This window comes from Bos indicus x Bos taurus, chromosome X (assembly GCF_003369695.1).
Source record: "Bos indicus x Bos taurus breed Angus x Brahman F1 hybrid chromosome X, Bos_hybrid_MaternalHap_v2.0, whole genome shotgun sequence".
In the NCBI taxonomy this organism is placed as follows: Eukaryota; Metazoa; Chordata; class Mammalia; order Artiodactyla; family Bovidae; genus Bos; species Bos indicus x Bos taurus.
Window position 1 is genome coordinate 65,944,087 of NC_040105.1, and position 20,670 is coordinate 65,964,756.

At 41.7% G+C, this 20,670-nt stretch overlaps 1 protein-coding gene across 2 annotated transcripts; it reads right to left on the bottom strand.

The window, feature by feature from the left end:
* Window positions 1–14,550: 14,550 nt before the first annotated feature.
* LOC113887164 (40S ribosomal protein S4, X isoform) lies at window positions 14,551–19,061 on the bottom strand. Of its 2 annotated transcripts, none has more exons than XM_027534090.1 (7): window positions 18,958–19,061; window positions 17,969–18,046; window positions 17,589–17,769; window positions 17,269–17,366; window positions 15,967–16,138; window positions 15,231–15,388; window positions 14,551–14,720 (listed from the first exon to the last, which is right to left on the bottom strand). In XM_027534090.1, exons 1-7 carry the CDS (start codon window positions 18,958–18,960, stop codon window positions 14,619–14,621), a joined length of 792 nt encoding a protein of 263 aa, XP_027389891.1. In that variant the 5' UTR covers window positions 18,961–19,061; the 3' UTR covers window positions 14,551–14,618. The 2 variants fall into 2 exon arrangements, with proteins under 2 accessions (XP_027389891.1, XP_027389892.1); XM_027534091.1 differs by having other exon boundaries at window positions 17,589–17,704; window positions 18,958–18,978.
* Between the last annotated feature and the right edge of the window lie 1,609 nt (window positions 19,062–20,670).

Sequence of the window (20,670 nt, forward strand, 5' to 3'; positions counted from 1 at the left end):
TCCACCCTGCAGCCAGAATGAGCTTTTGAAAACAAAATTTGAGTGTTTCTCCTCTGCCCAAAACTCTTCTATGACTTTCTCTTAAGATTAAGTCCAAATTCGTATACACATCTGTTGAGGCACTGTGCTATTAGGCAAACCATTTTCCAGGAAGGGTTCTGGAGTCTATATATATGTTTTTAATTGAAGTATAGTTGATTTACAATATTGTGTTAGTTCCAGGTGTACAGCACAATGATATATATATATATATAGTTTCAGATTCTTTTCCCTTATAGGTTATTAGAAAATATTGACTATAGTTCTCTGTGCTATACAGTAGGTCCTTGTTGTTTATATGTAGTACTGTGTAATGTTAATCCCAGACTCCTAATTTATCCCTTTTGGAGTTGATATTAAACCTCAATCTTGATGTCAGACCAGCCACTTAATAGCAAATGTGACTTTCACTACACTTCTTAACTTCTCTAACCTGCAGTTTTCTCATTTGTAAGGTAGGACAATAGTAACACCTTCCTGGTAGGCTTATTGTGAGAGTGACAGAAGATAATGCCTGGAATGCACTGAGCTTCATGCCCTGCCAAGATGTGCTTTATTCATTCAATGCAAATGAGATCTTATGATTATATAGTTAGCAGTGTCAGTCATATGAACTATTATTGATTGAATCAACTAATGATGAATAATTACAATTAGTAACATCATGGATCTTCTTATATTATATTAGACATTATTATTATATTACTTTGGATTTTATGATTATTTATCCAGCCTCACCTCTCATAAGCCCCTACCCCACATCTTTTTCCTTCTTTTCATTGCCACAAACTTTTGTGCCCCCAAGCCTTTTCACTCTCTCCTTGGAAAGTTCTTTTTAAAAAAAAAAAAAAAAAGATTTATTGTTTTTGGTGTTTAAATAAAAATTAAAATTAAAAAAATAACATCAATACAGTATACTAACACATATATATGGAATTTAGAAAGACGGTAATGATAACCCTGTATGCGAGAGAACAACTGAGACACAGATGTATAGAACAGTCTTTTGGACTCTGTGGGAGAGGGAGAGGGTGGGATGATTTGGGACAATGGCATTGAAACATGTATAATATATAAGAATGAATCACCAGTCCAGGTTCAATGCATGATACAGGGTGCTCAGGGCTGGTGCACTGGGATGACCCAGAGGGATGGTATGGGGAGGGAGGTGGGAGGGGGGTTCAGGATGGGGAACACGTGTACACCCGTGGCGGATTCATGTTGATGTATGGCAAAACTAATACAATATTGTAAAGTAATTAGCCTCCAATTAAAATAAATAAATTTAAATTAAAAAATTTTTAAAAATAAAAATTATTTATTTAACTATAGTTGATTAAGTTTTAGATATACAGCACAGTGATTCAGTTATACATATATATATAATATATATTATTTTTCAGAATCTTTTGCCTTATACATTATTACATAATATTGAGATTAGTTCCCTGTACTACACAGTAGATCCTTGTTGATTATCTAACCTTGGAAAGTTCTTTTCTCCTCATCCTCTGATTCCTCCAGCCCCTTTCTATATTGCTAAGTCCCTTCCAGTATCAACTCAGGCATCAGTTCCCCTGGGAAGCTTTCCCAGACCCTCCCCAGACCACTGTAGATGGCTCTTCTATGGGTTCCCAGAGCACTCCGTGCTTCCCTTCTCAAAGCCTCTGTCACATCATGTTTGTAAACATTTACTTGTCAGACTCCCAGAATTAGGCCCTCAGTTTGGGGAGGAGCTCTGTCTCACTCACCACTATAGCCCAAGCTCTTAGCACTATTGTGCACATAGTAGTTGTCCAATGTTTGCTGAATGAACAAAAGACTGTCCTGGCAGCAGTCCTCCCCAGCACCCCTCCCCACTCTCCCTTCAAGGGGCCCAAGGCTGTAAGCCAAACTTCTTCAAAGCCAAAAGCTGTTAACTGAGCACAGAATCAGACTGAACCCAACTCGGGGTGTTGACTATCTGGTCATGGCAAGAACTTTCTGTCCCTGCTCTGGAAGTATTTCTGTCCTTGGGTTCATAAACTTCTTACTCCTCCAGGTTTAGTGAAGGTGTGGGTGTTTGTGGTAGGGAGTGATTTAGGGCAAGTTGACTCACCTCCCTGAACTTTATTTTTGTCATCTGTAAAACGACAAATAAGGCCCACTTAGTGGGATCATCATGGAGATTCACTGAGGTAACACACCAGAGGTGCTTTGTAAACTGCAAAGGACTGCATGAGCACTCGATGACAATCAAACACAGAAAATGTGTCACTCTTTGGCTCAACTCTTTTCAAGACCCCATGTAGACAAGGGCGCTCCTGCCCATACAGCATTATCTACAGGAATTAGGTTACAATTGATTGACATTATCACTTTCTTTGTATCTGTCAGATTCCCAGCCTGTGGCAACATGCTGGTCACCATAGAGATCCAAGAAGCACCCTTGTCACATTGATACCACATTTTCAAACCAACTCTTAAAGTGGATTATTTTGCAGATGGCTGATCTCTTCTATTCAGTGTCAATTGTATTAGTTCCAATTTGAGAAGGTGACATTTTCTGACCTTGTCGCCTTAAGCACAAGCAAAAGCTGTGGCTTTTTAATTTAGAAAATGAAAAACTACAAGGTGTTCTTATGGAACAATAAGGAAAGATGGAGGCAAGGGTTTGTAGGGGAACTGCACAATATACCTCTCATTCATTAATTCAGCACTCACAATATGCCAGTTACTGGGCTAGATCCTGGGGATACAGCGGTGAGCAAGATTAGCCTTAAGGACCTCTCAGTCTCCTGGGAGGGACAGACAATTAAATACACAATTATAATACAGTGTGCTAAATAAATCCCATGATGAGAAGAACAGGGAAATGGAGGGCCATGGGCCCCTAATCTTTCCAGAGGTTTCCCGGAGGATGCAATATTTCAGCTGAGACTGGAAGGATGGATGAGAGTCCACCAGAAAAAGACAGATAAGGGAGGGCATGCAGGAGAATGGAATGGAAAAAAAATGTTCCTGGAAGAAAAGCATCCAAATAATATTAAGAGAGACAACAAAAGGGTAAATTTGAGGGCCTAAATGAAAATCATGGACTATAGGAATAGAAGCACTGTGGGGGTGGGAGGGAGAGGAAAGGATGCATTCTACTTGGAACATGCTGAGGGAATGTCCAAGAGGAGACTCCGGGTGGCAGGTGATTATGTGGGTCTGACTCCAAGAGTGAAGTTGTGGGGAATTAGAAACCTGGGAGTCGGGAGCTAGTGTGTTGTCCCCTATTGAAAAAACAGCTTAGGATCATATTGTGCAGTGTGGGGGTGGGGAGACTTGCAAGAATAGTCCAGGCATTTGGACTTGATTCTACAGACAGTGCATTTAAACAAGAGGTTTTGAAGAGGGAGTGACACAACTCAGGTGGGAGCATAGAAAGTTGCCTATGGCAGAGGTGGCCAAAGTGATGGAGAAGGAGGGCATATGTGAGAGGTCCTGAGGAGGCACACTCAACAGGACCAGAGCAGCCAGCTGGATCTCAGCATGACCCACTGGGCTGTGCTGAAGTGGGCTCATACAAGCTCACCAGAGCCAACTGATAAATTTTCAGGAATTTCCTGAGCCACTTGTTAAAAATAGCCTTTATTTTAAAAATATAAAAGAGAGGGAGGGGTGACATAAAAATATAAAAGAGAGGAAAGTAGGGGTGTGGGATTAAGAGATACAAACAACTATGTATAAAATAAATTAGCAGCAAGAATATATTGTACAGTGCAGGAAAAGATAGCCATTATTTTGTAAAAACTTTAAATGGAGTATAATCTATAAAAACATTGAATCTCTTTTGTACACTTGAAACTAATACAATATTGTAAATCAACCAAAATTTTAAAATACATAAATACTAACAAATTTCTAAATGTTAATATATAAACTTACAATTAAGTGAATTACATTTAATACAAAGGTAGTAAATAAATATTAAAACTCATTATTAATTATTTTACTACATTTTACTATTACCTATAACCTTGAAGTTATTTGCACCTGTTGTATCCGAGTGGTGGAAATGTGATATAATGGCATGCTACTTCATACTTCTTCCCAGCTGCCTGATCATGGGGGTAGCTTGAAATTAGCCATGGAAATTGATAAACATTATAAGTCAGAACTTGGCTAACTGTTTTGCTGATGATCTAGCATTAAGGAACTGATGGAAAAATGTCAAAATGCTGATAAAACTTAGAAATGTGTTGTGTTTTGTAGCTATTAAATTGTAAATTGTACAAAAATTATGGAAACACTCAACATTTGAAAACTGTTATCTGATTCAGCAAATAAGTTGTTCCCATCATTGACAAATGAGTGAAGCCCTAACATAGGTTTGATTGTTTCACTTTTGTCTTATTTGTCAATACAAACAAAAATATCAACCAACACTCTTTTCAGAACTACATTTCTTTGTCAATTGCAACCAAGATGATAGGTTGATATGGATATAAGAGTTTGGCAAAAATCAATGAAAACATTTTGTGAGCATCAACTGACTATATGGAATTCACAGTAAAGAGTCTTGCCTACTTTTATTTTCAAGTTGTGATATACACCCTTTTTATCAGTAAAATTTACAATTAACCTATGTTTATACACACACATATTTTTTTTCCAGAGAGCTGGATGTTAAAGATTTACTAGCACATCACTAATTATACATGTTCACCATTTCTAGAAAAGCTGAGAAAAATACAAGAGCATATCCCTATAAAAGCCTCTGGAATAAACTGAAAATCTGTTGGCCATTGAGAAGTTTCTTCTTTCTGTTGTTGTTGCTGTTAAAAGCTATTTGTTGTCTCCAGGGAACATTTGTTTTTATTGTTATTATGATAATTATTCATTTATTATCCAGACAATACCACATCCTCAGAAGGCAAAGTGATAGAGAAAAAATATGACTCACAAACTCCTGCCTGAACAACTCAAATCTTTTCACTTTTCATTTTCTCTTTGGACTTTAGAATTAATCTTTGGGTTTGGAGAATTTTCCAGGCTCAATAACCTGGGGCAGATGAGTGGATTCCCCTGATTTAGTATGGATAAGTCCTCCCTGAAAAGAGAGTGAGAACTGGACCGTAAAGAAAGCTAAGCGCCGAAGAATTGATACTTTTGGACTGTTGTGTTGGAGAAGACTCTTGAGAGTCCCTTGGACTGCAAGATCAAACTAGTCAATCCTAAAGGAAAACCCTGGATATTCATTGGAAGGACAAATGCTGAGCTGAAGCTCCAATACTTTGGCCACCTGATGCAAAGAACTGACTCATTGGAAAAGACCCTGATGCTAGGAAAGATTGAAGGCAGGAGGAGAAGGGGATGACAGAGGATGAGATGGTTGGATGGCATCACCGATTCAATGGACATGAGTTTGAGCAAGCTCCAGGAGCTGGTGCTGGACAGGGAGACCTGGCATGTTGCAGTTCATGGGTCTCAAAGAGTCAGACACAACTGAGCGACTTAACTGAACTGGTCTCTTAGGCTGTCTTCATTTTTTTTTTTCATTCTTTTTTTTTTTTTTTTTTTTAATATTCTGTTCTGTGGCAGTGATTTCAACCATTCTGTCCTCCAGGTCATTTATCCATTCTTCTGGTCAGTTATTCTGCTATTGATTCCTTCTAGTGTATTGTTCATCTCTATTTGTTTGTTCTTTAGTTCTCCCAGGTCTTTGGTAAACATTTCTTGCATCTTCTCCATTGTTTTCCCACAATCCTGAATCATCTTCACTATCATTATTCTGAATTCTTTTTCCTGGAAAACTGCCTATCTCCACTTCATTTAGTTGTTTTTTTAGGTTTTATCTTGTCCCTTCATCTGGGACACAACTTTCTGCTTTTTCATCGTGATTAACTTTCTGTAATATAGTTTTTATTTTAGCCACTGTAGGACTGTGCTTCTTCTTGCTTCTTCTGTCTGCCTTCTGATGGAGGAGGCTAAGAGGTTTGTGTAAGCTTCCTGATTGGAGGGACTGGCATGGGAACAACTGTGTCTTGCTCTGGTGGGCAGGGCCTTGCTCAGTAAAGCTTTAATCCGATTATCTACTAAAAGGTGGGGTTGTGCTCCCTCCCTGGTAGTTGCTTGGCCTGAGACAATGCAGCTCTGAGGTCTACAGGCTCTATGGGGGACAGCAAGGGGGACTTTTTGGACCTCTTGCCGCCAGTGTCCCTGTCCCTGTGGTGAGCCCCTGCCAACCCACTCCTCCACAGGAGGCCCTCCAACACTGGCAGGTAGTTTTGGTTCAGTCTCCTGTGGAGTCACTGCTCCTTTCCTCTGGGTCTTAGTGCATGGAAGATTTCGTTTGTGCCCTGCAAGACTGGAGTCTCTGTTGCCCTCAGTCCTGTGGAAGTTCTACAATCAAATCTCACTGGCCTTCAAGGGCAGATTCCTTGGGGATTCCCAGCCCCTTTGTTGTACCCCCAGGCTGTGAATCCTGACATGGGGTTCAGAACCTTCACAACAGTGTGAAAACTTTGGTATTATTGTTCTCCAGTTTGTGGGTCACCCATCAATGTGATGTGAAAAGACACATTTCATTTTCACCAAGAACTTTATTGAACAATGTATTCACCATTTTGTTCCACTACCTTCTGCATTTTCCAGGGAACTTCATAATTCAATCTTACCAAAACTTTTTATCTTTTTGAGCAAAGAACCATTTTGGGTGCCTTTTACAGTCTTCCAATGAGTGGAAATATTTTCCATTAAGAGAATTTTTTAAAAACTAAAATAAATGGGCATCTGAAGGTGCAATGTCTTGGTGAATATGGTGGGTGAATCAGAACTTCCCAGCCAAGCTGTAACTGTTTTTGCCTTGTCACCAAAGGAAAATGTGGTCTTGAGTTATCCTGATAGAAGATTATGCATTTTCTGTTGACTAATTCCAGATACTTTTTTGGAAAGCAGTTGAATGCTGCTTTCAGCTGGTTTAACTAGGAGCAGTACTTGTTGGAATTCTCGTTTGGTTTTCCAAAAGGAGCTCATAATAAAGGACTCTTCCAATCCCACCGTACACACACCATCACCTTCTTTGGATGAAGACTGGCCTTTGGTGAGCTTGGCAGTTGTTCATTTTGATTGCCCCATGATCTCTTCTATTCCACATTATTGTACAGTATACATTTTTCATTGTCCATCACAGTTTGTTTTTAAAACAGAAAAGAATTTGTTATGTTTAAATATAGAATTGCATTCGGAAATATGTTTAAGAAGATTTTTTTTTTTTTTTGCTTAACTTTTGTGGAATCCAAACATCAATGTGATTAACATAACCAAGCTGGTGTAAATGATTTTCAGCCCTTGGCCTGGGTATTTTGAGTATGCTGGCTATCTCCCATGTGATATAAACATTGATTGCACTCAATGAATATCTTGATTTGATCACTATCAACTTCAACTTGTCTACCTGACCATGGAGCACCTGACCATGGGAAATCTTCAACACAAAATTTCACAAATCACTTCTGACGTATACGATCAGTTACAACACCTTCTCCATACACTGCACAAATCTTTTTTTGTGTGTTTCAGGTGCATTTTACCTTTCTTGAGTAATAAAGCATTATATGCCGAAAATGTTGCTTTGTTCCTTCCATCTTCAATATTAAAATGGATACACAAAATATACCAATTTGATAAATTTTTTAAAAGTGTACACTGATATGACAGCTGTCACAATACAAACTAACAAAATTGTTTAAAATGAAGTTAAGTGCTACTAGAGCCATCTTACAACAACAACAAAAATGAACATTTTGACCAACCCAATATTTGAAAAAGTTTATCATATAAACTAGCTATATGAAAAAAGAGTCCATGTGTGCACTTTGGCAGCACATATACTAAAATTGGAACAATAGAGATTAGCATGGTACAAGGAGGCCTAGCGTGCTGCAATTCATGGAGTCACAGAGTCGGACATGACTGAGTGACTGAACTGAACTGAACTGTGCAAGGATGACACAAATTCGTGACACATTCCATATTTTTTCTTATAATAACCTATAATGGAAAATAATCTGAAAAATAATATACGTGTATATGTATAACTGAATCACTTTGCTGTAAACCTGAAATATTGTAAGTCAATTACACTTCAATAAAATATATATATTAAGAAAAAAAAAAGAGTCCATGCAGGGTGCTAAGACAGTAGAGTACTTCTCTAGTTCAAGACACAGTAGCAGAAACAAAACACTAAAAACAAAACCAAAACAAACAAAAAAGAAACAGCAGGAGGCCAGTGTAGCTGGCACAGATTGAGCAGGGGGAGAGTAATAGAAAATGAAGTCAGAGGCCGGACTGTGGGAGGCCTCATGGGACCTTGTGTTGACTATGGTTTTTAGTCTGAGTAAGATGGGAGCCACTGGGGCCTCTGGAAAAATGAGTGATCTGAGCTGACTTACTTTAAACAGTATCCCTCCGAGACTTCCCTAGCTATACAGTGGTTAGAACTCTGCACTTCCACTGCAGGGGTTGTGGGTTCGATCCCTGGTTGGGGAAGTAAAATCCCACAAAGCCAGGAAGCCAGTCTGGGGTTAATGCTATAATCTATAATGTAGGTGAGAGTTGTTGGTGTCTCAGATCAGGGTAGTAGCAATGCAGGTGATGAGAAATGGTCTGATATTGTTTGAGGGGGGTAGTGTGAATGGGGAGGGCACACACCATAGAATTTATCTATTTGTCCCTTTATAAGTTTAAAACGTGAAAAATGTCAAACATATACAGAAGTGTTGTGACTGGTGTAGCAAACCCCATGGACCCATTACCCAGCTTCAACATTATCAGTATGTGGTCAATCTTGTTTCATTGTTATTGCCTACTCACTAGATTATTTTAAAGCAAATTTCAGATTGCTTGTCATTTCTTCTGCAGATCCTTCAGTATTTATCACAGAAAGATAAAGACTCATTATGATTATCATACATTTTGAAGGGAGAGCCAACAGAATTTTCTAATAAAACTATGAAAATTATGTGTAGAGCATGAGAAACCGAGTCAAAGTGAGGACACATCCGAAGTGTTTGACTTGAGTAACTGATAAGATGGAATTTGTTGTGACATGAGATGGGAAGACTTCCCTGGTGGCTCAGACGGTAAAGCGTCTGCCTACAATGTGGGAGACCTGGGTTCGATCCCTGGGTTGGGAAGATCTCCTGGAGAAGAAGTGGCAACCCACTCCAGTACTCTTGCCTGAAAATTCCTATGGACAGAGGACCCTGGTAGGCTACAGTCCATGGGGTCACAAAGAGTTGGACACGACTGAGTGACTTCACTTTCACTTTAACTTTGAGATGGGAAAGACTTTGGCTAGAACTGATTGTCTTGGGTCAGGGGCAATGGGATGGATGTGGCTCTTCCTGTAACATCTGGTTTAGCAACGAACACAGGATTAGGATCTCAAAAAAATCAAGAGGGCTCTTGTAGACTATAAAGTTCTACACAAGTCTTGGCTGTTTGTATTCTTCAGTTCAGTTCAGTTGCTCAGTTATGTCCGACTATTTGCAACCCCATAAATCGCAGCATGCCAGGCCTCCCTGTCCATCACCAACTCCTGGAGTTTACCCAAACTCATGTCCATCAAGTTGGTGATGCCATCCAGCCATCTCATCCTCTGTCGTCCCCTTCTCCTCCTGCCCCCAATCCCTCCCAGCATCAGGGTCTTTTCCAATGAGTCAACTCTTCACATAAGGTGGCCAAAGTATTGGAGTTTCAGCCTCAGCATCACTCCTTCCAATGAACACCCAGGACTGGTCTCCTTTAGGATGGACTGGTTGGATCTCCTTGCAGTCCAAGGGACTCGCAAGAGTCTTCTTCAACACCACAGTTCAAAAGCATCAGTTCTTCAGCACTCAGCTTTCTTCACAGTCCAATTCTCACATCCATACATGACCACTGGAAAAACAATAGCCTTGACTAGACGGACCTTTGTTGGCAAAGTAATGTCTCTGCTTTTTAATATGCCGTCTAGGTTGGTCATAACTTTCTTTCCAAGGAGTAAGCATCTTTTAATTTCATGGCTGCAGTCACCATCTGCAGTGATTTTGGAGCCCAAAAAAATAAAGTCTGACACTGTTTCCACTCTTTCCCCACTGATTTCCCATGAAGTGATGGGACCAGATGCCATGATCTTTGTTTTCTGAATGTTGAGCCTTAAGCCAACTTTTTCACTCTCCTCTTTCACTTTCATCAAGAGGCTTTTTAGTTCTTCTTCACTTTCTGCCATAAGGGTGGTGTCATCTGCATAACTGAAGTTATTGATATTTCTCCTGGCAATCTTGATTCCAGCTTGTGCTTCTTCCAGCCCAGCATTTCTCATGATGTACTCTGCATAGAAGTTAAATAAGCAGGGTGACAATATACAGCCTTGACATACTCCTTTTCCTATTTAGAACCAATCTGTTGGTCCATGTCCAGTTCTAACTGTTGCTTCCTGACTTGCATACAGGTTTCCCAAGAGGCAGGTCAGGTGGTCTGGTATTCCCATCTCTTTCAAAATTTTCCACAGTTTATTGTGATCCACACAGTCAAAGGCTTTGGCATAGTCAATAAAGCAGAAATAGATGTTTTTCTGGAACTCTCTTGCTTTTTCCGTGATCCAGAGGATGTTGGCAATTTGATCTCTGGTTCCTCTGCCTTTCTTAAAACCAGGTTGAACATCTAGAAATTCACGGTTCACATATTGCTGAAGCCTGGCTTGGAGAATTTTGAGCATTACTTTACTAGCGTGTGAGATGAGTGCAATTGTGTGGTAGTTTGAGCATTCTTTGGCATTGCCTTTCTTTGGGGTTGGAATGAAAACGGACCTTTTCTAGTCCTGTGGCCACTGCTGAGTTTTCCAAATTTGCTGGCATATTAAGTGCAGCACTTTCACAGCATCATCTTTCAGGATTTGAAATAGCTCAACTGGAATTCCATCACCTCCACTAGCTTTGTTTGTAGTGATGCTTTCTAAGACCCACTTGACTTCACATTCCAAGATGTCTGGCTCTAGGTGAGTGATCACACCATCATGATTATCTTGGTCGTGAAGATCTTTTTTGTACAGTTCTTCTGTGTATTCTTGACACCTCTTAATATCTTCTGCTTCTGTTAGGCCCATGCCATTTCTGTCCTTTATCGAGCCTGTCTTTGCATGAAATGTTCCCTTGGTATCTCTAATTTTCTGAAAGAGATCTCTAGTCTTTCCCATTCTGTTGTTTTCCTCTATTTCTTTGCATTGATCGCTGAGGAAGGCTTTCTTATCTCTCCTTGCTATTCTTTGGAACTCTGCATTCAGATGCTTATATCTTTCCTTTTCTCCTTTGCTTTTCATTTCTCTTCTTTTCACAGCTATTTGTAAGGCCTCCTCAGACAGCCATTTTGCTTTTTTGCATTTCTTTTCCATGGGGATGGTCTTGATCCCTGTCTCCTGTACAATGTCATGAACCTCTGTCCATAATTCATCAGGCACTCTATCAGATTTAGTCCCTTAAATCTATTTCTCACTTCCACTGTATAATTATAAGGGACTTTATTTAGGTCATACCTGAATGGTCTAGTGGTTTTCCCTACTTTCTTCAATTTAAGTCTGAATTTGGCAATAAGGAGTTCATGATCTGAGGCACAGTCAGCTCCCAGTCTTGTTTTTGCTGACTGTATAGAGCTTCTCCATCTTTGGGTGCAAAGAATAGAATCAATCTGATTTCGGTGTTGACCATCTGGTGATGTCCATGTATAGAGTCTTCTCTTGTGTTGTGGAAGAGGGTGTTTGCTATGATCAGTGCGTTCTCTTGGCAAAACTCTATTAGCCTTTGCCCTGCTTCATTCCGTACTCCAAGGCCAAATTTGCCTGTTACTCCAGGTGTTTCTTGACTTCCTACTTTTGCATTCCAGTCCCCTATAATGAAAAGGATATCTTTTTGGGGTGTTAGTTCTAAAAGGTCTTGTAGGTCTTCATAGAACCGTTCATTCTTGCTGTCATTCAAATCTGTACTGTGCTGCCCTGAGTGGACCATGAGGCCCAGTCTGCTGAATGCACAAGGGAAGTAAATCAAACCCCCACAAGTTCTGCTCACTGCAGTCATTTTTATCTCAGGACCATTTGCCTTTCTGCTGAGATGATCTCTAAGGTTCTCTCGAGCTCTAAGATTTTATGAATCAAACTGGAAGTCTTAAACAGTCTACAATGACCCAAGCCATATTATTTGGAAACTGTATCTCTTTCCAGTGATACAGGCTGCTTTGGGCTAAGTCAAGTAATACAACCTGGTGTGAGGATGGAAATCTGCACATTGGGGCTAGTTGCTTAAAAAAAATCCCTGTGCTAGTTTAACAAATAAAAAACCAAAATAAACTTAGGTTGTAAAAGGGACTTCTCTGTGGTCCAGTGGCTAAGACTCTGCATTCCCAGTGCAGGGGGCCCGGGTTCAACCCCTGCTCAGGAAACTAGATCTCACATGCCACAACTAAAGATTCCGTGTTCAGTTCACTCTTTCGTGTCCGACTCTCTGTGACCCCATGGACTGCAGCACGCCAGGCTTCCCTGTCCATCACCAACTCCCAGAGCTTGCTCAAAGTGTCCATCGAGTCGGTGATGCCATCTAGCCATCTCATCCTCTGTTGTCCCCTTCTCCTCCTGCCTTCAATCTTTCCCAGCATCAGGGTCTTTTCCAATGAGTCAATTCTTTGCATCAGGTGGCCAAAGTATTGGAGTTTTAGCTTCAGCATCAATCAGTCCTTCCAATGAATATTCAGGACTGATTTCCTTTAGGATGGACTGGTTGGATCTCCTTGCAGTCCAAGGGACCCTCAAGAGTCTTCTCCAACACCACAGTTCAAAAGCATCAATTCTTCAGGTCTCAGCTTTCTTTATAGTCCAACTCTTACATTCATACACAACCATAGCTTTGACTAGATTCCCTGTGCTGCAGCTAAAACCCAACATAGCCAAATGAATAAATATAAAAATCCCTGGTGATGTGAGGAGAATGCAGCCAAGTAACACCAATTCCCCATTTGGACAAGATGGGTGGCCCAGTGAGCATCTAGGATACCGCTGTACTTGTGCAAAGAACCAACCTGGAGGCCTCTCCTCCTCCATATTTGCTTTGGTTCCTTAACTAAACTTCAACAAATCATTTCCATCATCTGTTGAGCTGAGACAGGACAAACCTAGAAAGCACACTGAGCAGGGTGGCAGCAAGAGAATACAGCTGCATTCAGGTCCCCTGCCTTCTAATCCTTTAGTCTCCATTTCTCAAGGGGCACCATAAAAATTACTTCTGATCTGGCCCCTCATAACTGCTTCTAGATAAGCTCCACTCTTGGCAAGAAAAGGCTATAAGTAACATGACTGGCAAGCCCTTTTCGGCACCCCTCTACTTGGCTGGACCCAGTTCTGCAGAAATTCCCTTTAGGCTGCTTAAGCAGAGTTCCGTTAGCCCCAAGTTGTGCTTTATTTTGCAATATGGAAGGCAGGGATGTCCTGTGGGGCCAAATCTGGGTCTAGGAGACCCCTGGGCAGTTTTTGCTAGTATGTTGTTTGTTCAGTTCTTTGGCTTGACTCCAAGCCCAGGACTCAGCCTGGGGAAAAGGATGTTGCCCCAAGCTACAGCTCCTCAGCAGGCTTCCTGGTCCACTGAACCCACAGGCCTGGGCACCAGGGATACCAGAAAAGGGAGACTTAGTTGTTTTGAGCAGTCTGTAGCTAGACGTTACGTGAAGGTGATATATACAGGGCAGTGGTTAACACATGGGCATTTTGCTCCTCTGGGGGATCTGGCATTACCTCAAGTCAGTTTCTCGTTATCACAACCAGGAAGAACAAAAGCGCTGTTCTAGTGGGTTAGGGGCCAGGGATGCTGCCCAACATCCAACACAGGACAGCTATCCCCTCCCCCACCCTGCTCCCATATAAAGATTGAGAAAAGCTCTGCTATGGGAAGCCAAGGTGGTTTTAGGTCTTAGCAGGAAGACATGCTGGTTGATATCACACACAGGGTAATTGACACTTGTAAGAAGCCTAGAGTTTGAAATGAGGAATAGGTCTAACTGCTGGCCCCTTGCCAACAGAGGTGCCTCCCAAGACTGGTAAAAACATGATTTTGCAGTCCTGAGAAATGGAGTTGAGGACTGAATGCTATAGCAGCTGGAAAATGATAAAGTCCAAGCAAGTGTATTGCTTGGCAACAAGAGTCCATACCTGTATTCAAAACTGGACATTTTTACCCTGCCATTTGGCAAGCTGGGCACAGAAGTGGGAAAAACAGATGAGCCAGGCTTATATATGGGGTAGTGCAATAAAGACCAGAGAAAAGAGGGGGATTAAAAAAAAAAAAGATACTATGTATAAAATATTTACTTGCTTCTCCTTCTTGCCAAGGTTTGATATGTTCTCCTACCATCATTGAAGTCTAGCCTATAGGGGACATCATATCTCAGAATGCCAAGCCTGCCTGAAAATTCAAAGCAAGCAAACAAACCAAAAACCCAAACCACAGCAAACACCAAAGATACTATTAATCACTTGGTATTATCTTTAATTACAAAGACTTTTCCAATCACATCACATAGAGATCATTTTATCCACTGCTCTGTTTGGCTGCCAATCTCTTATCTCTCTCCTCAGCAATAGTAAGGCGAATACCCTTTCCACGGGGAAGAGAGATCCACGGTTTGTTGCCCTGGAGGAGAAAAGAGGAGAATCAAAACCTGCTACACACCATTAACAGGCTGGCACATGTTATGTTTATGTTTGTCAAGAGGAAGAGAAACCTGTTTGTGAAAGCACTCAGCAACAGTCAGGCAGTCATTTATCTGAAATACCCATTTAAAATTTTTTGCCCATGTATGTAAATGCAAACTACAATATCCTTCATAACTAGTCTTAGATATATTGCAATTGTGCCCAAGGCCAAGCATTAGCTTACCCCCTACCCCCACAATCTCCCACAGGTACAAATTAAAGAGCCAAACTATAAGGTATATTCATCCCATTACTGGCACTTTTCACCAACCCAGGTGATCCGGTCCCCACACCCCATACTGTGATGCTGAAAAAGCACAGGTTTGCTTCAGCCCTGCTGTAAGCCCTATCCCAGAGGAGGCTTTATTTTATAACACTTTAGCAGGAACCAGGAGCTACAATCCCAGCATTTTACAGGTTTCCCTGGACTAGAGAAACCCAGACTTACTTTGCCAATAACGAAAATGTTTGAGAGCCGTGTGGCAAAGCTGTTGCCGTTCGCATCTTTCACATGAACTACATCAAAAGAACCTGGATGCCTCTCCCGGTTTGTAATCACACCAATTCTTCCCAGGTTAGCACCTCCAGTCACCATGCACAGGTTACCTATATAGGAAGGAAATGGTAGTCAATGAGAGAGACAGGTTTCAAACAAAGTTGTTAATCTTTCAAGGTACAATTAATTTTCTGCTACTGTTGTGAACAGATTTGGAGGATGAGTCAATTACAAAAGGCTGTATCTCAATTCCCTCATGGCCACCAGAAAACTACAATGACACAAGGCTTTGCTTTTACATATTCACTGAACATTTCTTAAAAGACTTGCCTTGTTCCTGATCTGTTACTATATCAACAAAAGACATCTAGCTTTGGTTGCTAATTAGGTGCATGCTGCTGCTAAGTCACTTCAGTCGTGTCCGACTCTGTGTGACCCCATAGACGGCAGCCTACCAGGCTCCTCCATCCATGGGATTTTCCACGCAAGAGTACTGGAGTGGGGTGCCATTGCCTTCTCCGAATTAGGTGCATATTAGACCACAAACCCAAAAAATAAAACCCTGTACCCAGACCTTGTTCAAGTCCTAGATTCAATCAATTTAAAAATTAAAAGCAAAGTACAGCTCTTATGCCTGCCTATGAGAATTCTGCCTAAAGAGAATGCCTATGTAGCAGAGGCTGCTTACCAGTGTCAAATTTGATGAAATCAGTAATCTTGCCAGTCTCCAAGTCAATCTGAATGGTATCATTCACCTTGATGAGGGGATCAGGGTAACGGATGGTACGAGCATCATGGGTTACCAGATGAGGGATTCCTTTTGTTCCCACAAATATCTTTCTTACTTTGCACAATTTATACTAGAAACACACAAGGTTAGCCACATCAGTCCAGCTCACAAGCACTATGCTCCAGAGTACGACAGTTCTGTCACCACTTTAAAGATGTAACCAGCAGCTAAAGAGCTACAGCTGAATAATGGTGTTCTTGACTTTTCTTCCCACTCCCCAATAAATTCATCTTGCACACTGGCCCCCCTTCTAGATTAATCTTCCTATTTCTTATGTGTTTTCTTCGTAGCACTGTATCAACCCCAAGGCTAAAAGTTCAAGGAACTGGAAGGCCTCACAACCTGGGAACTACCAGGAGGGCTAATCACCACCATTTCCTCCCCTCTCAAATGCAAATTACAGCCCCATTCTCAGGTTAAGTCTGGGACAGCTTGAATTCTTCCCTTCTACTCACCCAGCTAACAAGTGCCTCTTAATGGCTCCCTCTATATCACAATTGAATTTTGTCTCACAAAGGGCAATTGCATTACCAGTTCATCAAATCAACTATTTCACAAACCATTTCACTTTTGGATTTTTCACTCCCCAAAATATTCTTTAAATGAATCAAATCACCTTGATTCCATTGGACATGCTCTCCAGCCTGCTGGTAACAATGCAGGCAGCTAAGGAAATTAGGAGCTGAATCACCCAATTGAATTAACCTTCATTTACAGCCAATAATGGAAGAAGCCATGAACTTATACATAAAACCACAACAAACTGGATTAAATAATCAATGTCTGTAACCTTTTGCGTTATCTCAAATTAGTGCCCCAAAGGCTATTGGTCCTTTCCATTAATATCTTTCCCCTTTCCAGAATAAAGCTAGACAAAAGGCCGACTGGACTAGACATTGGGTTTTTCTGGCCCCTTATCCCACACTTCAGATACTCAAACATTTCTAGAAGTCACTCTGCTTGCCTCAAACAAAAAAAACCCAGCAATCAGAAGTCACTGTTCAGTGCGAATTCATTTCTGCGATAAAAAAAGGTAACAATCTGTTGAGGATGCTAACCTGACTAGATGTTTCCAGGTATAAGATTATAAGGAATCCTAATCTACCTACCTCACAATGGATCAGCCCATGTACTTAATTCAGGCTGTAACTTAGAATCAAGTACTTTAAAACAACAGCCCAGCGTACTTGCATCACTCACCTTGGCCTCCTCAGGTGTAATACGATGAACAGCAAAGCGACCCTTGGTGTCATAGATCAAACGAAAGTTCTCTCCAGTCTTATCAATGCTGATGACATCTGATATCAAACAATAACTCAGGTTACTACAGTGCACCCCAGTAGACCATGCTGAGCAACAACCAAATAAGGAAAAAATATCCATATGCTTCCCATTTTGAATACCAGCAACGACTCTGACAAAAGTTCACCAGTATTTAATACAACCACCTTTTTAGATAGCAAGATTTACAAAAATATATCAAAGGGGCTACCACCAAGCGCCCATCACTAACCACTTACCCATAAAACCAGCAGGGTAGGTTATATCTGTGCGGACTTTGCCATCGATCTTAATGAAACGCTGCATGCAAATCTTCTTTACTTCATCTCCAGTTAGGGCATACTTAAGTCTATTCCTTAGGAAAATGATTAGGGGGAGACACTCCCTTAGCTTGTGGGGGCCGGTAGATGGACGAGGGGCCTGTAAATGATTAATTTATCACTTTAAAAAAGGTACCTCTCAAGTCCCGAGATTCAGACTGCCCTGACCCCAAAAGAACCTCTGGCAGGCAGTGAATTTTCCGATCCAGTAATCAGGGATATCCACACATACAGTAACAGTACAAAATGTTTCAAACATACAACGTAAAAAAACATGGTTACAATATAATGATACTTACAAACACACCGGTCAGTTTATCCAGCATCCAATGTTTTGGAGCTGCTACGCGTTTCAGGTGCTTCTTGGGACCCCGAGCCTAAAGTTTCAGATTTTAATACTGTTAAATAGTTTCAGGTGTTTTCAAGAACAGCTTACACAATTATTCTCGAAAGAACAGCATCGTTTCCTCTTTAACAAACACACACACACAGTACCCAGCAAATACTACAGGTGCCGCAAACTGCAACCAGTTTCCTTACTGTTAATTGATTACTGTCTCTAAGAACAGTATTTCCTGTTACTAAGTTATTTACATATTACTACTTAAAAGTGTGTATGCTTCTAGAGGATGTTTTTACTAGGATACTGCTGGTGAAACAGCCAGGGGATGGACTTCAAGGCACACAGCCAGCCAGTAACAGAAATGGACCAGAACTCAATCTGTGCTTCTATATCAAACAGAAATCTTCTCGAAATGTATCTGGTTTTCAAGTGTTAGCTGTTGAGATATTGGCACAACCACGTGCCAATAGCTGCTTCCTCAAACTCTAAAGTAGCTAAGATCATTTTTCACCTTAAAGTGCGAAAAGAAGCCTTTTTAAAGCCGTATACTGAATCTCACCGATCACATTAGCTAAAGTCAGAGCGTGCCAAAGACACGACGGAAAGAATCTCTTCTCCTGCCCCGGGCCAGACGTCTATCCTCCGGGCCCACCCGGGGCTCCATTCTGGGAAACAAGCCGCTCCTCCCAGGGCCGCATGATGCGTGGCCGGGTGTGGCCGGCCCAGATACCAAGGCCTTCCCGCCAGCAGTACCAATTTCCCCCTACAGCTGAAAGCTGGTGTTCGATCTCACCATCTACCCAGCCTGTGCCCACCCCACTAGGCCCCTCTCCCTTCGCCTCGGCCCGACCACCCCCCGCGAGAGTCCCGGAGTCCCGGGCAGCCCCAGCCCTGGGAGGATGGAGGCTGATGGAGCTTCAAGAGCTCGCAAAGAATCCGCCTTACCATGGCTGCGCTAGGCACGAAAAGAGGCCCGCCTTCTTCCGGCGAGAGGAGAAAACAGGGCCCGCGACTGCGCGCGCAGGAACCTTGGACCCTCCTACCAGCTCCGCCCTTTTACGGCACGCGAGAAGGCTATTTTGCCATCTACTGGTGGGAGGTCAGAGGTCCGGGGCTTGGAAATCGCCGTGGAAAAACGGGTGTCTCCCAAGGGCGAATTGCTCCCTCTCCTTTCCCGCCCTCATCCCTCCAGTATTTGCTGGGAACCTCTGGAGCGCTTGATTCTGTGTTAGGTGCTGGACCAAGATGAGTTAGACAAGCTCTCTTGCCTAAAGTGAGGCTATTTTAAGTCCCACATATATAGGACCGTATAATCACTAGAATACACTGAAATGAGTAAGGTCCTACAGTGTAGCACAAGGAACTATATTTAACATCGTGTAATAAACTGTAGTAGAAAAGAATCTGAAAAATAATATATATCTATATATGTCTATATGTATATATCTGAATCACTTTTCTGTACAACTTGAAAGTAACACAACTTTGTAAATCTACTATACTTCAAATAAATAAATTTTAAAGAATACATTAAAATGAATAACTAATACTGTTCCTTAAACCTATTGTGTGTTCCTTCTCCTGAGTTCCCTGGAGCCAGTCGACCTGCCCTTACTATAAGTTGGGAAGAATCAATATTTTTTCCCTCTGGCTTCTCTACAGATTGCCAAGGGGGTGGAGTGTAGCGGGTGGGAGGGTAGGATCTCTGCTTGAACTCTGCCCCTCCATTTCTGTACAGTGCATTTGGCATTTACCATAAAGTCTCAGGGAAGACAGGAGCCATTCGAGATCATCCGGTTATCTAACTAAAATTTAGACCTAATCATGTGATTTCCCTACTTTGAAAGTGCCCTTGGGCCTCCTGCCTGGCCCCTCAGGTCCCTCTGCCTTTCACCTCCTGCCTCAGGACACCCATTGCTCCCTTACCCTATCCCAAACCTCAAAGCTTAAGCCACTCCAAGGTGTTACTGCTCTGACAAAACTGCCTCTTTCAAGCCTCCTGACAGTGGACCTGATGATCCCTCAGCTTGGAACTGCCATGGACAGCCCAGCACTCTTCCTGGGTACCTAATCCCACTTGTCCACCTTGGAGATGCATGCAGCTCAGGTCCTTCTGGATCTGTGAGAATCCAGTCCCCTCAGGCAAGGTCATGCCACATTCTTCTGCCCCAGAGTTCTCGGTTCAAATTCAATGGCAACACAGTAGCAGATCGGGTTGTAATTAGTTTATTCATCTGTCCTCCACTAGATTGTGAGTATCTTCATTAAAGAGCCTGCCTTAATTCATCTTTGCCACCTAACAGAGAGGTTAGTGTGATGTCCAACACTTGGTAAATACTTGTTGAATGAACAAATTGAGTCAACATCCCAGTCATTGTGCCAAGTCTCACTATACTCTCCCTGACTCTGCCTGGCCTCCCCTGACCATGAGGTCAAAGTCCTAACCCAGGAGGTTCCATTTTACATGTCTCTGTCTCTGCCCTCCTTTTCATCCCCCCGTAGTTTGTAGAGGAGCAAGAGAGAGGAAAAAATGGTTGGCTTTTTTCAATCAGACAGTACTCACTAACTAGATGGACAGGAAATCCTCTTTGTCTAAAATTAGGTCTATAGTAAAGCATGCTATAGATGATTATTGGCAAGAAGGGGCAATTGATTGGA

Excerpts from the sequence above, each read along its gene's own strand:
- LOC113887164 (XM_027534090.1), bottom strand. Across the intron at positions 15,389-15,966 it reads TTTCATCAAATTTGACACTG|GTAACCTGTGCATGGTGACT; the intron begins GTAAGCAGCCTC and ends CTTCCTATATAG. Across the intron at positions 14,721-15,230 it reads ACATTTTCGTTATTGGCAAA|GGCAACAAACCGTGGATCTC; the intron begins GTAAGTCTGGGT and ends TTTCTCCTCCAG.